This window comes from Xenopus laevis, chromosome 1L (assembly GCF_017654675.1).
Source record: "Xenopus laevis strain J_2021 chromosome 1L, Xenopus_laevis_v10.1, whole genome shotgun sequence".
NCBI classification, from domain to species: domain Eukaryota; kingdom Metazoa; phylum Chordata; class Amphibia; order Anura; family Pipidae; genus Xenopus; species Xenopus laevis.
The window spans coordinates 103621917-103640576 of NC_054371.1; the positions used below are offsets into that span (position 1 = coordinate 103621917).

General features: G+C 36.1%; 1 protein-coding gene across 7 annotated transcripts in view; it reads left to right on the forward strand.

The window, feature by feature from the left end:
• The window catches only part of cfap299.L (cilia and flagella associated protein 299 L homeolog), a 230172-nt gene that overhangs the window by 64524 nt on the left and 146988 nt on the right, over positions 1-18660 (forward strand). For all 7 annotated transcript variants that reach the window (XM_041582281.1, XM_041582296.1, XM_041582275.1 and 4 more), the window contains 1 exon segment: positions 8930-9020. In XM_041582281.1, coding sequence (XP_041438215.1) covers positions 8930-9020 — 91 coding nt within the window.

The window sequence follows — 18660 nt, forward strand, 5'->3', positions numbered from 1 at the left end:
TTTGTACTTTATAACGAGGGGCTTTACTGTCAGTAGTGTTAGGATGGGTGATAGGGCACATGTGCATTTTGTCTGCCACTGTTTATTGCCACATCTTCATTTGGTCTGAGTCAATGACCGAATGTGTTCTGTTTGCTGGGACTGTTCCCAGCTATTAAAAAGTGAAACGCAGGACAGTGCATGCTGGCAAAGGGTGCATGACAGGGGTGGGACAAAGCTGCCGGGCAGGGGATTAGTAATGGGCTAGTGACATAGTTGGGGGTTGGAGTTGTAAAGGGATGTATAGCACTAACTGCTAAGGAGGGCATCCATTTTGGAAGAAGAAAAGGAGTCCCACCCTCCCTCCCTTGTATTAACCCTTTGTGCTAGTTGTCACAATTGTGGCCTGGGTTAGTAGGGCACAGGATAAGTTTATGTGGAATGGTGAGTATTGGGCTGACTAACCAAAAGGTGATGAGAGGGAATAGCCCGTTGTCACAGCCGGGCGGCGGGTCCCTGGCAATGGGGAGAGTTAATTAAGTGTAGTTTTTTACCAAGTCCCAAGTTGGTTAATGGAACTTGGTTGGTGGTGTTCTTCTCTTAGAGCGGTGGTCTCTGGGAGAGTATGTTGTATTGGTAGCATGCAGTCGTGCACGCAGGCACAAGCGGCTGGTGGCTTATACGATTGCATGCACCTAATTGGGTCCATTGCCAGGGGCCTTGCAGAGGATTAAAAAGTTAATGGTATACCACTGTTCATATTTGTATGTTTATAATGTTGTTAATATAACTTTAATTAATATATGTGTTATCTATTGTTGAATAATCTTTTGTGCAATAAATCTGTGGACAAAAAGACTCCAACAAATAAAATGTATGGTGAGTGAGTTGGTTATTCCTAGGCCAGTTTGGGGGAAACCGGCAGGTATTTGTCTCTGCCCATGTCATGAGTTTTACATTTTGGTGTTGCTTCCCCATAAACATATGTATATTTTGTTATCAAGTAACACATCTACTATGACATGAGCAACATCTCTACAGGTGTAGCTGCTGACAAAATAGGTGGTTTTAACTTTACAATTACTAGTCAAGTAAACACTAAATAATTGATTAAAACCTAAATCTTAAGTAGCAACTGCACATTCTGTACAAAATATATGCAGCATCCAATTTTAACTGCACTACAACAGTAATTTAATGTGCAGAAAACATAATCTTGCGCTTTTAGACTTTAACTGACCCTGAAACATTTCATTTTACAGAGTATGACACATGGTTAATTAAGTAAATTTATGATCTCATTCAAGGATATTTCCAAAGGACAAACATTCTCTGATAACCTTTTTATGAAGCAGACCTTGACTTAAAGCATATTTATCATGCTTTACATATTAGTTATATACAAGTGAAATTGTTAATGAGGTTTTAATTTGTTTGAGCAGTGGAGTGAAACTGATGATAAGTTAGAGTATAACTTATTTCTTTATATTAATGCAATTTCTTTGTAATGGATTGCCACAATTAAAATAAATAAATAAGACCATGTGGCCTATTTCTTAGTTTAAACACAAGTGATTTATTTTAATGGCTTACATAAAAATACATAAAACAGCACTCATATAGAAATTCTCTTAAAGTAAAGTGAGTACTTTGCCTTGCGCGTTTTTCACTGGGCAACCTGTTTTGTCTTTTAAAGTTTTTTATTATTTATTTCTAAACAGAATTTACAAAAAGTATATATTTGATAAGGTGCCAGTATCATTTTAATTTTTTTGGGTTGTCATTGAGTGCTGCTTTACTGTGAAATTATGCAAACTTCATACTTTTGCAGTGAATGTGTTACAGAAATGGAGAAGCAGCATTTGTTGCTCTTGTGATTTTGTGTAATTTTGTAAGCTATACAATGCTATAGATCAGTGTCAAACTGTGCTGGATGGATACAGCATACAGTATATAATACAGCACACCATCACCCTTGCTAAAGTCAGGACACCACGAAACGCGTCGGGAAACAGATTTAACAGACTTTATTGATGAACAATCCTTTTCTGCTAAATTGTAAGCGCAATATATCTTTCTTTGATTAAAGGGCTGATACAATTTTTCTATAACTTTCTTTTTATTTAGTTTTCTCAAGAAAATATTTTTTCCATACAAAACAGGTCAAAATAAAAATAATACAAAAACAAGAGTAATCCAGTGTTCAGGAAGTAGGCATTTACAGTTACATCAGCTTTATACGGTTATCATCCAGCATACCTGGGATTGCATCCATATGTCATTCCACTTAAACATGTACAAAAGTAAACAGTGGGGCACCATGTATTCATTACTAAGGTTGGACGTAGGGATAGCTCCATTGCTTTACCCCTTCTCATATTTATACAAGTATAGGATAAAAAATGGATCAGCGCCTTTGGCAACGGAGTCAAACTCGCAAGAAACAAAGAAAGGGGGGAAAAAATAAATAGACAATATGGTGTAGTATTTTTGAAATGGTAGTTTCACACCAGGTGCTTGTGTGTAACATTTATATTGTTTTTTGTTAGTTCCCCTTTTCCAGATTCCCTTTATTTTTGTCCTCCACTTCGGGGACTGTGCTTATATTCACTTTTCAGCATGCATGTGAATCTTTCACCAAAAAATGGCTAAAGTGCCTACTTACAAAACGTTTACTTTTTCAATCACATATAGTAGTGTTTTCCTTTCCCTCTATGACATATATGTGTGACTTCCACCAAGAAATGGCTAAAGTGCCTGCTTACAAGACCTTAATCTTTGGCTCGCATGTAATATTGCTTTACGTCCCTCTCCTCTTCTCTCACTTCATCCAATCACTCCCACATGGAATAGAGACTTATATTGTGTAGTATGTTTTAATAAATATGTAAAAATTATAAAAAGATTTTGCACTCACATTTTAATCAGATTTTACAAGCATTTCTATAAGATCAGCTGTCCTTTGCAGGTTGCCCAGGTCTTTCCGGGGTAGGAATAAAAGAGCCGGCTTTTCCTATCCCTCGTGGTTGTGTTCCTGCTAGTCAGCGTCTTGTCCCCACTGCCTAACGCGTTTCGCTGGTCCAATCAGCTTCCTCAGAGGCATGGGGATATCCGTCGCATAATTTCCTTAAAAAGCCGATCCTCGGCTGGTTGCCATGGTTGCCGTTCCGTTCTCCACCGCTTTGCCTTCCACATGCGGTCCAATCCTCTCTTTGGTGCCTTATTTTGCTTCGTTTCTATGTCTGGGTTTTCTGGGCAACCGCAATCTTATCTACATATACAGTCTCTAAAAACACAATCTTATCTACATATACAGTCTCTAACAGTCCTACCTTTTCTTTAGCAATATTACATTAACACTCAGGTTAACTGCTTCCTACTTTATATGTCTCGACTTGCCTTTTCTATTTCTATTTTGTTTTTGCAATACCCTCCATTTGTGTATCCTGATTTCTTTTTTCTTTTTTACCATTTGTTTCGGAGTGATTAATTCTCATTATTCCCTAGTGTTAACCTATCAATTTTATTCTTGTGATTCCGTGGTCTCTTTTTAGCATTTCCAAGTGACTTGTTTTTAACTCATTCAGGTGATTTCTATTTTTAAATCTGTGTTTATTCATTTCCTTATAATATATTGACGTGATCAATTACTTTTTTTATTTATTTTTATTTTTTATTTTTTTATTTTTTTGCCACTCTATTACCTATCGTTTAATGCTTTTAAGTTCTATAACTTTAAAAAGTGAAAACCTATTGTGGTGAAAATTTTTTTTATATATAAATATAGATAAAATTACATACTAGGTTTGTGTATTTTACGTGTTATTTGTGAAATAAATTTTGACTTTTTTATCGGTTTTTTATATACTCTCTATCTCTATAAATTTTATAACAATTTTTTATCACTTTTTTATCGTGTGTCGGTGAGGTTAATTAATTTACAGGAATGCCCGCAAATTCATATCTAGATTTAATCCTTGTGGTTTTAGGGTTTGCATGTCATAAATCCATCTACTTTCCTCTTGTAATGTTCTTTTGACCCTATCACCCCCTCTCCAATTCGCTTCAACCTCTTTTTTACCCCAAAATTTTAAACCCTTTGTGCTTTTGTTATGATGTGTTTTAAAGTGGTTTGACACACTATGATTTTCTACACCCTTTTCTATATTTCTTATATGTTCATTTATCCTATCCTTTAGACTTCTATTAGTCTTTCCAACATATTGTAATCCGCATGGGCATTCTAAACAGTAAATTACATTTTTGGTTGTACATTTTATACAGCTTTCAATATTGTATATTGCATTAGTCACATTAGATTTGAACTTTTTCTTTTTGTCTGCGAACCTACATGCCTTACATAGTGCACAGGGATATAAACCTTTCCATTCATCTTTTTGTTTTTTCTTTCTTGTTTTATCTGTCTGTATATAATTTTTTTACTAATCTCTGTCCTAGAGTTCTTGCCCTTCTATATATTACCTTTGGTTTTTTCGGTAGTTTACCTTTCAATAGTGTATCGCCTTCTAAAATGTTCCAGTGTTTCAATAAAATTTTCTGTAGTTCTTGAATTCCTGGTGTATATGTGGTTATAAACATACAATTTTCCTGCATATTTTCTATTATACCAGATTGTTTCCCCTTTAACAAGTCTGTTCTGCTAACTTTGTTGATTTTTTCCGCCATGGGAACAAGATTCGCACCCAGTTATGCTAATCTCTTCATGGGACATTGGGAGGAAGAGAACATACTACCTCAACTGGGTGGGGGTCTGGTCCTATGGCGGCGCTTTATCGATGACATCATACTTGTATGGGAGGGAAGTGAAACTGGACTTCTGGAATTCATTGTAAAATTAAATCAAAATGATATAAATTTAGAATTCACCTCCACATACAGTACAAAAAATATAAATTTTCTAGATTTGGAAATATATATAAAAGATAATCAAGTAAACTTCAAAACATATTTTAAAAAAGTAGATGTCTGTAACTATGTTCTGAATACTAGCAACCACAACCCAGTGTGGTTGAAGAACATCCCGTATGGCCAGTTTCACAGACTAAAGAAAAACTGTACAGAGACAGAAGAGTTAGAAACACAATTAAACTATGTATCAAATAGATTTGAACAGAGAGGATATGATAAAAAATTGTTACAAAGATCTAGAGAAAAAATCAACAAAGTTAGCAGAACAGACTTGTTAAAGGGGAAACAATCTAGAATAATATTATAGTTTAAGTTATAGAACTTTTAAAAGCATTAAACGATAGGTAACAGAGTGGCAAAAAAATAAAAAAATAAAAAAAAATAAAAAAAGTAATTGATCACGTCAATATATTATAATATAGTTTTTAGAGACTGTATATGTAGATAAGATTACGGTTGCCCAGAAAACCCAGACATAGAAACGAAGCACGATAAGGCACCAAAGGGAGGATTGGACCGCATGTGGAACGAAAAGCGGTGGAGAACGGAACGGCAACCATGGCAACCAGCCGAGGATCGGCTTTTTAAGGAAATTATGCGACGGATATCCCCATTCCTCTGAGGAAGCTGATTGGACCAGCGAAATGCGTCAGGCAGTGGGGACAAGACGCTGACTAGCAGGAACGCAACCACAAGGAATAGGAAAAGCCGGCTCTTTTATTCCTACCCCGGAAAGACCTGGGCAACCTGCAAAGGACAGCTGATCTTATAGAAATGCTTGTAAAATCTGATTAAAATGTGATTGCAAAATCTTTTTATAATTTTTAAATATTTATTAAAACATACTACACATTATAAGTCTCTATTCCATGTGGGAGTGAAGAGGAGAGGGATGTAAGGCAATATTACATGCGAGCCAAAGGTTAAGGTCTTGTAAGTAGGCACTTTAGCCATTTCTTGGTGGAAGTCACACATATATGTCGTAGAGGGAAAGGAAAACACTACTATATGTGATTGAAAAAGTAAACGTTTTGTAAGTAGGCACTTTAGCCATTTTTTGGTGGAAGATTCACATGCATGCTGAAAAGTGAATATAAGCACAGTCCCCGAAGTGGAGGACGAAAATAAAGGGGAATCTGGAAAAGGGGAACTAACAAAAAACAATATAAATGTTACACACAAGCACCTGGTGTGAAACTACCATTTCAAAAATACTACACCATATTGTCTATTTATTTTTTCCCCCCTTTCTTTGTTTCTGGCGAGTTTGACTCCGTTGCCAAAGGCGCTGATCCATTTTTATCCTATATGAAGCATTCCACAGTTGAGAGACTGAAGTAGGACCGGCAGGAGGAAACTAAACCAAAGGACTAACTTTTTTCATTTCTGGTGCATATTTTGCATTTTGTGCAGTGTATTGCATTTAGAGAACTTCTGTGTAAAAATCATAGTTATACAAGTTGTCATTACGTATAGTTAGATCTCATATACTCGTTTCAGTGGCTTTTCTCCTAATATCCCCCTCGGGCATGCCGCACAGTGAGTTCCTAGGTATCGTGTTTCCAATATGTTTTAGCCTGATAGATTCTCCCAACTCAAGCAGTCAGTTCAATGATCTGGATGCTAGGTATATTTATTATCCCAATTCTCTGAATTATATTATCTGCAACGGTCCTCCCATTTGGGTTATGTCCCAGTTATTCCAAAATGTATTAAAATTATCATTATTATCATTTCGGAGTGCTGTCAGTTGATATACCGAACTCTCTCCAGGAGGTCAGCCATTGTTGGAGGAAAGGTGTTTTTCCATTTCCCCGCTATAGTACATCTGGCAGCCGTTTAAACTGAGTAAGCTAATTTTTGGGTTGGGTTTTTTTATATTAAGGATTCTTTTTCCCAGTATGAATATTAAAGGGTCCAGTTGTATTTCGATCAATAACACCTTAAGCAAACATTGTCTCACTCTCTCCCAAAATGGTTTGATTACTGGACAAGTCCAGAATATATGCAGTAATGTACCTTCATGACCACATCCCCTCCAGCATTGAGACGATACCGTGAGGCCGTAATGCTGCGTGTAAGTTTATCATGTAATGTCTCTTAATTGGGCAGAGAGTTTGGTCGTTGTGATAACGGGTTGTGTTATAGCATGAGTCACCTGAGAATCCGGGTGATCCTCCATCTGCTCCAGTTGTTCAATCGGTCTTAGTGTCACGGTGTCTGAGGCCCGACTGGGAGAGCTCGAGGCACTGGAGAAATCATCGGCGCCATCTTGGGTACTGCCGTTGCGGTGCGAGAATCTGTGGTTAAGATATGGTGATAGCGTTCCACCTGCTTTTGTCCGCCTTCTACCCCCATCCTCCCATGTTCTCTGGTAGCCTTTCTTGTCGCCCGGTGTAGATGTAGGCTCTGCTGTTCGCTATTAGAGGGCTTTTTCTCAAGGATACACGCGGCCATTTTCTATCTTGCCAGGCTCCGCCCCCTTGGTGCTGATACAATTTTACACTATGGGAGCTCAACCCTTCTTTTATGTTTATTTGTAGACTTTGCCTGCTTGGGACCAGCAGTCAAGGAGGCAGCACCCCACATGGAACATTTGTTGGAGCTGTCGGATAATTTGTATTCAACCCTTGGAGCATTGAACATTTGTTTTTGACCTTTGGAGTATTTGGACTTTGTTATTCGTGTGCGTTATTCGTTTCTACACTTAATTGCCTTAAACCAGCTAGCGCCTCTTTTCTCTTCTATACAATATTTACTGTTACAATACATGTATAGATCCATTATCCAGAATGTTCTGGACCTGGGGTTTTCTGGATAAGGGATCTTTCCGTAATTTCGCTCTCTCTACCTTCAATCTATAATCATCAATAATTTCATGCTGTGACTTTATGAATGAAATCCTGGGGCATAGCTGCAGATAAGGTTGTGCTTAAGTTTGTGCAGTGTGGAAGAAAGCTGTAGTACAAAGAAACACAAGCAAGAATGGAGCAAACTTACAAACTCCTTGGTAGTGCAGTACAGTTTTGAGAACTTAGGACCCTAGTGGTACAATGCTAACCACTGTGCCATTGTGCTGCTCAATAAATAAAGTCATATTAAAAATAAAGTATATTACAGTATAATGGCAAGCAAAATTAATAATATAACCCCATCACTATAAGAGCTAACTTCAATATATACTCTTACATTTGGATAAAATCATATTAAGAATGTACAGGAAAATCATTTCTCATAACTTTTACATTTCAGGACAATATGTGACAGTGCTGTGGGATGATTATTATACACAAATAACATATGGGTACTGTAATCAGTTTCAGCATGTTTTAATCAGATGGGAGGTAATTACATATTTTAGATACATCACATCACGGAAGAATTATGTTAAACATGTTCCCAGATGCAAGGCATACACAGTATGCAGTACACAGTACACAAACTGAATGGAAAGAATGCATTCACCTGTAAAATAATAAGGCAGGACATTTGGATTAGCTCTTATAGGAAAGGCATTTCCAATAAGGGTCTCCTGGTCTAATCAGCAACTGTCCTAGCTGGGGATTCATTTAGCCTATAAGACTAAGCTTTCTCCTTTCCAAATACCTATTCAGATTCAGTAGATCCCTGTTACTCATATAGATAGGATATACATTTTAAATATGTTATTGTCACAAAATACATAATTTTAATAAAACCTACAAAAAATAAAGGAAGACGAATAACATATTGTCTTAGAATATTATTATCTGTTCCTGTTTCCCCTGGTCATGTTTAAGTCATATAAAAAATTCTAAGAACCAAAAGGAAGCATTCGTATGGAATATAGTGCAGTGTGTGTGATGCATAAGAGAAACAAAAAAGTAGTTCTTTAGCTTAAACATCTTTCCTCAAGTTTTTAATCTTAACCTCCTTTGCCTTTTGAGCTGGAAGCAATTAGGCATGTGGTTTGAACCATATCTGAACCATATATTATTGTGTAAAAATGAGACATTCTAATGAAAAATATTCTTTATTTCAGGACTTTGTCAAGTGCTGGAAAAGACCCGAAAGATAATTTCTTAAAAGCTTTAGCTATGAGGGAAGAAGCAAATCGTAATGGGAAGATGACAGTAAGTGACATTATTGACATAATTCTCCCTTTTGCATACCCTAAATTTAAATTACTTATGACATTTTGAGAGAAATATGTTGCCTAAATATTTTTTAAATGAATTAGTATTTTTCTACAGTATTTTTCACTCAGGTTGGATAGTCGGCATGTGCTGAAATTAATGGGTCATCACCATGCATGAAGGCACTTGAAATTATTTTCTTGAAGTTACATTTAGGGGCAGATTTATCAAGGGTCGAATTTCGAGGGTTAAAAAAACCCTCGAATTCGACCCTCAAAGTAAAAGTGCAAAAGGTTTGATCTAATAACGCTAAAACTAATAACGCTAAAATCGTTCGAATCAAACGATCCAAACTGTTTTAAAGGAAAACTATACCCCCCAAACAATGTAGGTCTCTATTAAAAGATACTGAGTAAAACAGCTCATGTGTAAAACCCTGCTTCATGTAAATGATCCATTATCATAATAATATACTTTTTTAGTAGTATGTGCCATTGGGTAATCATAAATAGAAAATTGCCATTTTAAAAAATAAGGGCCGCCCCCTGAGATCATAAGATTCACTGTGCACACATACAAACCACATGTAAGGTCACATGAGCCAATTAACAGACAGAGTTCTGCCTTTTGCTTCCTCACTTCTTCCTGTTACAGTTAGTGTTATAGTATTTCTGGTCAGATGATCTCTGAGGCAGCACAGATAGAGTCACGAAATGGTGGTTCAAGGCAAGAGATGTAAAAGGGCAATATTTATGTAAATATATATTCCAGTTTGGTAAGATTCTTTAATATGTCATTCAATTTGATATAAACTATCTGTTGCTTAAGTATTCATTTTGGGGGCATAGTTTTCCTTTAAGTGATGGATCGAATGATTTTTATTCGATCATAAAAAGTGCCCAAAACCTATCTACAATGTCCCCATAGGCTAACATTCAATTCGGTAGCTTTTATTTGGCGAAGTATTGAGTCGAAGGATTTTTTAAAGAGACAGTACTTCGATTATCGAATGGTCGAACGATTTTTACTTTGAATTGTTCGAATCATTCGATTCGATTGAATTCGATCGAATTTGACCATTTCGATGGTCAAAGTACCCAAAAAATTACTTTGAAATTAGAATATATTTGGATTCAAACTATTCACTCGAGCTTAGTAAATCTGCCCCTGGGTGTTGCTATCTTTTCCTTTGAAAAAAATGTTGCTAACACACATATTATTTTTCATTATTATTGAACTTGAAAACATTGAATCTGGACAGTTTGCTTAACTTTTAAATGTTTTTTCAGAAAGTGTAATCAAATTGCTTCATCTGTTTCTCACAAACAGCATTTCTGTCGTGTTTTAAAGCCGAGATTCTAGCTAAGTTTGTGGATCACAAATCCTGTCTGAAATCCGTTGTTTACATCACTGCATAATTTCACACCCTTTAGGCAAAGAAGAAACTCCATGGCAGTTTACAATTTTGAGAAAGCCACCATAGGTTTATAATATTAAACCAAAAGTTTAAATGCACAAAAAGAACTTGACACTTAAAAAACAGAAGCCTTTGGCATGCAATAAATTTTTTTAACCATTACCAACAGAATGCCAGACTTCTTTTATCATTTATAACGTGTTCATCATGTCCTAATGGGGAGGCCTATTTATCAAAGGTCGAATTTCAAATTCATGTGATTTTTTTTTTAATCAAATAAATTGGAATTCAATTGGGAGGTTATTTAAAAAAATGAGAACATCTAAAACTTGAACAAATTTTACCGACATAGAAACTTGAATCGAATTCTATTCAAATTCAACTAAACTCGTCGTTTTTTTTCTCCGAAAAAAACTTGAATGTCAGAAAGGCCATTAACATCTTCAAATGGGTCACTGAAGATCTCACATTGACTTATATACGAACTCGCAGGTTTTAGGTGGCAAATAGTCAAATTCAAACTATTCCCAGGGTAAAGGTTTGATAAATCTCGAATTTTGAATTCGAATCGAGTTTGGATTATTCCCAATTTGAATTTGTGAGTTTTGACCAAAAAAACTATTCAAAAATTTGAATTTCCTATTCAACCCTTGATAAATCTGCCCCAAGTGTTACATTCTTCACTCTTTAGGCATCAAATAATAAAATACGATACAATTTGAAACTGCCCCAAGCATTTTCATTTATCAAGTTAGTTTAAAAAATATTAAAATGTTAAAATATTATAATATTAAACTGCCAGCTATTGAGATTTCAAAGCATTAAGGAAAACCAGTGTTCCCATCCTACCTCTATTGAAATTGATATTTCCAACACTATATAAATTATCAGGCCCCAACAAAAAAATACCCCTTCAATGATTCTTTTTTTCAAACAAAGCTTTAAATAAGTAGAGTCATCTAAATACATGTAAATTAGGTTGCCCATTTTGTACTAACTCACTTCTTATGCTCATGGGATTTTCTCTTACTTGGTCCAAGATAAAAGGGGAAGTTTTACAATACTTTTACTATGTGTGCAAATAGGCTTAATAATACACTATTCAATTGGTCTTCATTTTTATTTTTTCTGCCTCCCTCTGGCCTGCAACTAAAAATCTCTGGGAGTCACTGTCTCCAGCAACAAAAATAGATTTGACTGGGAAAAATTATTAAATTTTTTTTTGTAATTGAATTTTTATTTGATTTTACAGAGTTTTTAGAAAACATGGACATTGGCATAGTAATGTTATTGTTTCAAATTGTATACAGATATAGTAGTTCGTTATTGAAGCATATGGTACATATAGTATCGATAGTCTAGTCTAACATCATTATTTCTGTCAAAGGCAGTTTTAGCAGATGCTCGAAAATGCATGATAGAGTGGTAAGATATAGAGGTAAGATAGAGTGACAGCTCAGAATGCTGTGAAGTAGTGGTTGGAACTGTGAGAGAATTTAGATTCAGTTTAGAATTATGTTTAGATTTAAATGCACTTTGTGTATCTGTTATGGGTTATCTCATGTCCTTAATTGTATAGATCCCACTTAGCCCAAATTTTCATAAATTGTGGGATAGTGCCCCGCAGCTTAGCAGTCATATATTCCATATCCCTCATTTCTTCTAGTTTGTAGAGTAATTTAGACATTGTAGGTGTGTATGAGTCCTTCCAGTGTCTTGTGATTGATAGTCTTGCAGCCGTTAAAATGTAGTTCGTTCATTTTTGTTCCGCGACCGTGTTTTGGGGGTCAGGTTTGCCCACTAACATGTTTAGTATATAATAGGTGGCTTTAGACTTCTGTTATGAGCCCAGAGATATGTACTAAGGTGCATATGAGAGGTCCATAGCATTCCAGAAGAGCCCATTTAGATGTAGGGTGCAAGGTAGTCCAGCCAGGAATCTGACGTAAGTGTGCTACATAATAATACTGTCGGATTTCTGGGGCTGCCAAGCCCTCCTGTGACTTCCTAGACAACATAACAGTTCCGGAAATTCTGTGTCGTGTTTTCCCCCATATGAATCGAAAAAAGGCAAATTGGAGATCTTTCAAAACTGTTTTGGGTACTGTGATGGGAAGAATTTCAAAAAAATAGAGACGCTTAGGTAAGATGGTCATCTTTATTATTATTTTCCCCAACCAAGATATAGTGTGGGCACTCAATTTGCTCAATAAGTTTTTAATGTTCCCTATGAGATGATGAAAGTTGTGTTGGTATAGGGTGCTATAGGATTTTGAGAGGTTGATCCCCAGATATTTCAGGGCCTGCTGCTTCCATTTATAGTGGAATCTTGAAATTAGGGCATCTTTATCCTTGGAAGTGAGATTGAGGGGGAGGGCCTCCATTTTGTCCACATTCAGTTTGTAACCAAAGAGCTTGCTGTAGTCTGCGAGTAGTGCATGAAGGTTGGGGAGAGCTAGGACTGGGTTTGTCAAGGTATGGCACATGCTAGGGGTTCCACAATAGCATACAGTAATGGGGATAATGGGCATCCCTGCCTAGTGCCATTTCATATCAGGGTTTTGTGTGGTTGATGCCTCCGGGAAAGATTTGAACTTGTCTCTTACTTCCTCATCTGTAATAGGTCTGTTCAGGGATCAGTGGGGGAGAGTTTTGCTGTGAGATTTTGCAAGAAAATTGTTGTCGTTTGGTTTTGTTTCCAATCGGAGTAGGGAGGTTATAGGGGTCTCAGTAATACTTTTGTAAGGCCTCTGCTATTTCTTTGGGTGAGTAGGCCATCTCCCCTATACCATTATCTATTAAAGTTATCTCAGTTTGGGCTATTTGTTCTTTTAGTTTTTTTGTAAGGAGGGAGTGAAGTTATAAATGGGATTCCTGTATTAGAACAATATCTGGTTTCAATTTATGGATGTCACGTATAGCCATGTATCTTTTCATTACACTATTGAGTCCATTCACATTCAGTGTGAATGGACTAGCTGGGCTAGTAGACTAGGTGGGTAATCATAATTTATTTTATGGCCGAAAAAAAAAGAAACAGCAGAAAGGAAATCAGCAAACATTCTTTCATTATGTTTGTAAACAAATATAGGAACATTGTTAGCAGAAGCAAAGTAATTTAAATCAACTAAAAACATTTGTATATGAAACTAGTTTACCAGTTCGTTTCAAACGTGACTCCTTTACTGATCTGAGATCTGTATGAAGGAGGTCATGTCAGCCAGTCCTGAAAGGGGAAGTGTCCCCATGGGCAATGGGTAGGAGAAATGTAGTTATAAAAGTTCGATCTCCTGTGAGCTGTCCCAGGGATATGGTTGAAGACTTGGTGTAGGGTCACTTACAATGGGTTCAGAAGCTTGACCTGGTTAAGGCAGGTACTCCGGGGTCGTTGGTTTGCAGGATGTGCTTTTTACCTTCTCCCACATGAGGGTCAGTGGCTTCCGAGGGGGACTGTTCTGTGTGGGGGTTGACTGTTGTATATTCATCAGGGGTAGTCCGATGTCCTTGAGGAACTGGGGTCCCTGTGTGGGGTCCTGCAAGATGTACTGTCTGTTTCCTTTCATTGCTATGACCTTAAACGGGAAACCCCAGTGATAAGGGACCTTGTGTTCCCGCAGGTGCTCGGTCACAGGGCGTAGGTCTCTCTGTTTGCTAAGTTCGTTAAATATTTGGCCTTGATGGTCAGTATGTGAGGTGGTGCGGGTCTTAAACAGGACACTTTCCTTGCTCTCAAAATAATGCAGACATACAATAATGTCCTGTGGTATGGTCGAGTTTGGTTTTCTAAAGCCCAGGGCCTCTACATGGGACTTCAGTGCAGAGAGTTCTTCTTTAAGGGCGATATTTTCCTCCTGCATCTCATTGTGACCATGTATAAGCTTATCTACATTGGTCTCTAGTAAGTCTGTTCGCTGCCCCAAATCAGTTATATCAGCTCGAATCTCTTTAAGTGCGGTGCGTATGGTGTCTACTATGGAGAGCGTGAGTCTGTATTGAAGTTGCATAAGGTGCTGTGAAAGTACCTGTGCAGTAACCGGATCTGTCTTCTGTGCAAAGGTTTGCTCATCTGCCCGCAGTACTTGTGCCCGGACTGTGATGGGATCTGCATCGGAGCAGCTCACTGAGCTAGGAACAGGAGATGGAGGGGACTCCGACAAGGCCTCCAGGCCCGGCTCCTCCGCGCTATCAGCGCCATTTTGGTTCCCGCCATGACGTTGCGTTGGTGTTTTCTGTAGGTAGACATCGGGGACATTGTGCCAGTATTATCTTTCGTTTGGCGCCTCCCCATCAAAGTGCGACACCTTTTTATAGTGCCCGGTGCAAAATTAAAAGTGGTAGGTAGCTAATTACGGGCGATATTTCCCGGGAAGACTGGAGCTCAGTTTAGACATGTCTCTCCTGTATCATGCCGCGCACGCGCCCCCTCTTCATTTTCCTTCTTATGTTTTTTTGCTTATAATTCTGTTCCAACCATCTTTTATTTATCATCTATGAATTCCTAGCTGCTGTCAGATTGCATTAAGCATTATAGTAAAAGTTAATTGTAATGAGCCTTTAAGCAATCTCAGTGCCTTTTAGTCCTCTGTATCATAATTCTGCCCAATATTCTGCAGTATAATACTGTCTAAAACTGTTCATATCTCAGAATGGAAAATTAATAGAAATTGCAAAAGGGCTCATAAGACCACACCAATGATTTTTTTGGGTTAAGAGCCCCTTTAAAGGGGACCTGTCACCATACATAATAAATCCAAATTTGGTTTTGTCAAGCAAAATAAACTTTATTTACGAAATATAAATTAAATATTAGACTGTTTCCTTCAGTCTTGGAATTCAAAATCACATAAAGAAGGCAGGTGCCACTGTTATTAAGGGATATGACTATGAAGATTTTCATTCATCCAGGTCATTGTATATCTAATATAAGTAATTAAGGGATGCTTTGCATCATGTCAAAATGTTGTTTATGTGTCACAGTGGGGGCCTGATGCCCATACACTGGCTACACAATTAGATGGTGAGGAGGGAAGGGGCTTGTGAAGAATGCAATGAAATCTAGGAAGTGCAGAATGGAAAGTGAAATTAATTGACTGCCCCGCAAGCAATATATGATTGACAATATGGATGCACCGAATCCAGTATTCGGTTCAGGAAATCAGCCTAGATTCGGCCTTTTTCAGCAGGATTCAGTTTCGGCCTAATGCTTGTGCCTGGCCAAACCGAATCCGAATCCTAATTTGCATATGTAAATTAGGGGCGGGTAGGGAAATCACATGACTTTTCGTCACAAAAGAAGACATTTTATCCACTTTTTCCTTTCCTGCCCCTAATTTGCATATGCAAATTAGTATTCGGTTCAGTATTCGGCCGAATCTTTCACCAAGGATTCGGGGATTTGGCCGAATCCCAAATAGTGAATCCCTAATTGACAAGTGAGATTTTTAAATACCTTTATAACAGGCATGGATGTTTTAATCAAAAAAAGAATTTGGGGTCCATATTTAATTTGAAAAATACTTTTATTATACAGCTTTTTATGTCTGGGTGACAGGTCTTAAAGTGATACTGACACTTATAAACTACTTTTTAAAATATGATTGTACATTAAGGGGGTTATTTACTAAACTCCGAATGCAAAAATCATGAAAAAAAATTTGATTTTTTTTTTTTATAAAATAGGACTTTTAAAAAAATCACAAATTTTTCGGATTTTGTTAAACCTCAAGGATGAAAAAGTCATAATCTGAAATTTCGGCATCTCAGACCTGTTGAGGTTGCATATAAGTCAATGGGAGAAGTCCCAATGATTTTTTGATGTGCGCTGGGTTTCGTGCAATATCCCGAAGTTTTTCAGGTGAAAATTCCGAAAAAATCGTGAAAATCGGATGGAAAAATCTGAAAAAAACTTGAAAATCAGCAAAGCAAATTTTCGGGAAAATGTAATAGTAAATAAACTTAAAAAACCCAAGCGGATTTGATCGGAGTTTGTAGCAGAAAATATTGAGATAAATTCGGACTTTGATAAATAACCCCCTTAAAGTTACATATAGGTCATGCTATTTTTTTTTTTTGCTGAGAGGTTTGTTTTTATAAGTAATTGTTAAATGAAGTTCCTAAACCTAATGGTTTTGCCAACCTGACTGCCATTTTGCCATCTCAGCCTGTCAGTTAAAGTTTCTAATGCTAACGGCCTCTTGCACAAATATGGCAGCCCCCTCATAGGCGATCACAGGGAGTCAGATAGGTAATGTAAAAGCATTGGAAAAATACTTTATGGCAAAATTAGCAGTTAGAATGAGAACACTATAAAGGTGAAAGGTAACAGAATTCTGTATAAAAGATCCTTTCAAAGTGAGGATATTTCAAATAGCCTATACTGGAAAGATTTAGCCCACCACAAATGTTACTTGCTTGAAACTAGTGCCGTTCAACATACAGATTTCCTGAGGACATATTAAACCCCATGACGTCTGTGCGTATTTTTTGTAGAAGTTTTTTTTAATAAATCCCAATATTTAAATGAAGAATATTTCTAAGTAAATCATGTTCAAGTTTTCAAACATGAATTAATTTAGGAAATATACATGCAGGTATAATGAAATAAATAATTAAGCCGTGAATTGACTACCGCAAATTGAACAGTATGAAATAAAACTTCAACATACAGCATTGAAAATCTACCTACTAAACCCTTTTTTGTGTGTATATATATATAATATATACAGAAATTACATCAGAACTCACCGTTTATAAGGATATAATTTACAAGATATTCATGGCTTTTGTGTATTAAATATAAATATATATATATATATATATATATATATATATATATATATATATATATATATGTATATATATATATATATGTATATATATATATATATGTATATATATATATATATGTATATATATATATATATATATATATATATATATATATAGAATTCGAAAAGACCAGCAACACTGGGAATTTTGGTGAAAAAAGTAAAAAAAAAGTTTATATTGTTAAGTGCATATACAGTGGCTGTATATGCACTTAACAATATATACATTTTTTTTACTTGTTTCACCAAAATTCACAGTGTTGCTGGTCTTTTTGAATGCTGTATACACTCTTTTATATATATATAGTACATATGTAGAGTAACTATATTTTGTTTCATGTGTTTTCTGTCATGTGGAAGTTTCTATACCAAATAATAAATAATAAATATAAAAAATATTGCAGAAAACATACTGTATATTTTGCACATTATAATGTTACAGGACGTGTTAAATGCAATTTATGTAGGAGTTCTGGGTATAATCCATTATTAAATTACATTTAATAACCAGTCACAATGATATATCTGGGTTATTTTTGTGTGCTGACTGAAGTATTGCAGAATGGAGTGAGTCAATAAAGTAAAATGAATCAATTGTGCTTTACGGACAAGAGAAAGGTTTTACTAAAGCCTTGGGCTTGCTGGCTATAATCCCACCTGTGAGGAAAACAGTACTAAGATGACTATTGTAGTATTATTCTATTACTTATCCAAAAGTCTTACTGCAATACATATTTATTCACATAAATAATAATTTAGATCTAGATCTGAGTCTTGCTCTTATTTTAAAATTACTCGTATATTAAAAAAAATAAAAACTTTGCACTTTGATAACAGTATACCTATAATAAGAGAATATGACTAAAAGACAAATCTTACAAGGAAAACAATATATAGTTCTATTGACAATGGTTTTCTGTGAACCTTTACTTACTGAGTTGGGCATGGTTGCTTAATGTGGGTATACGATTCTACTTGCCATACAAAACTCTAACCATTGGATATAGTTTATTGAGATGAAACCATGCTGCCTAGCTTAATGACAAGTTGTCTGAATTAGTAATGTATTATCTTCTGTCAAGTGCACATAGATAACATTTTAAAGATATCCACTTGGACTTGACCAGCACACTGTCAGAATGTGTTTCTTGCCTTTCAGCTAAAAGAACCTCTAGATTGAATAGATATCAGTGAATGTGGAAAACATTATCTGACCCAAGAATTTTCTCAGGGCTTGATACACCTATGCCAGAGATTGATAACAACAGGAGTGCACCTGCATGAACATGAGAACATTCATTTAATATTAGATTATATTTGAAAAATCCTTGGCATTTAAAACTAGACGAGCTGATTAGATCAAACATGGGTTCATGTAATCTAGTACATTCAT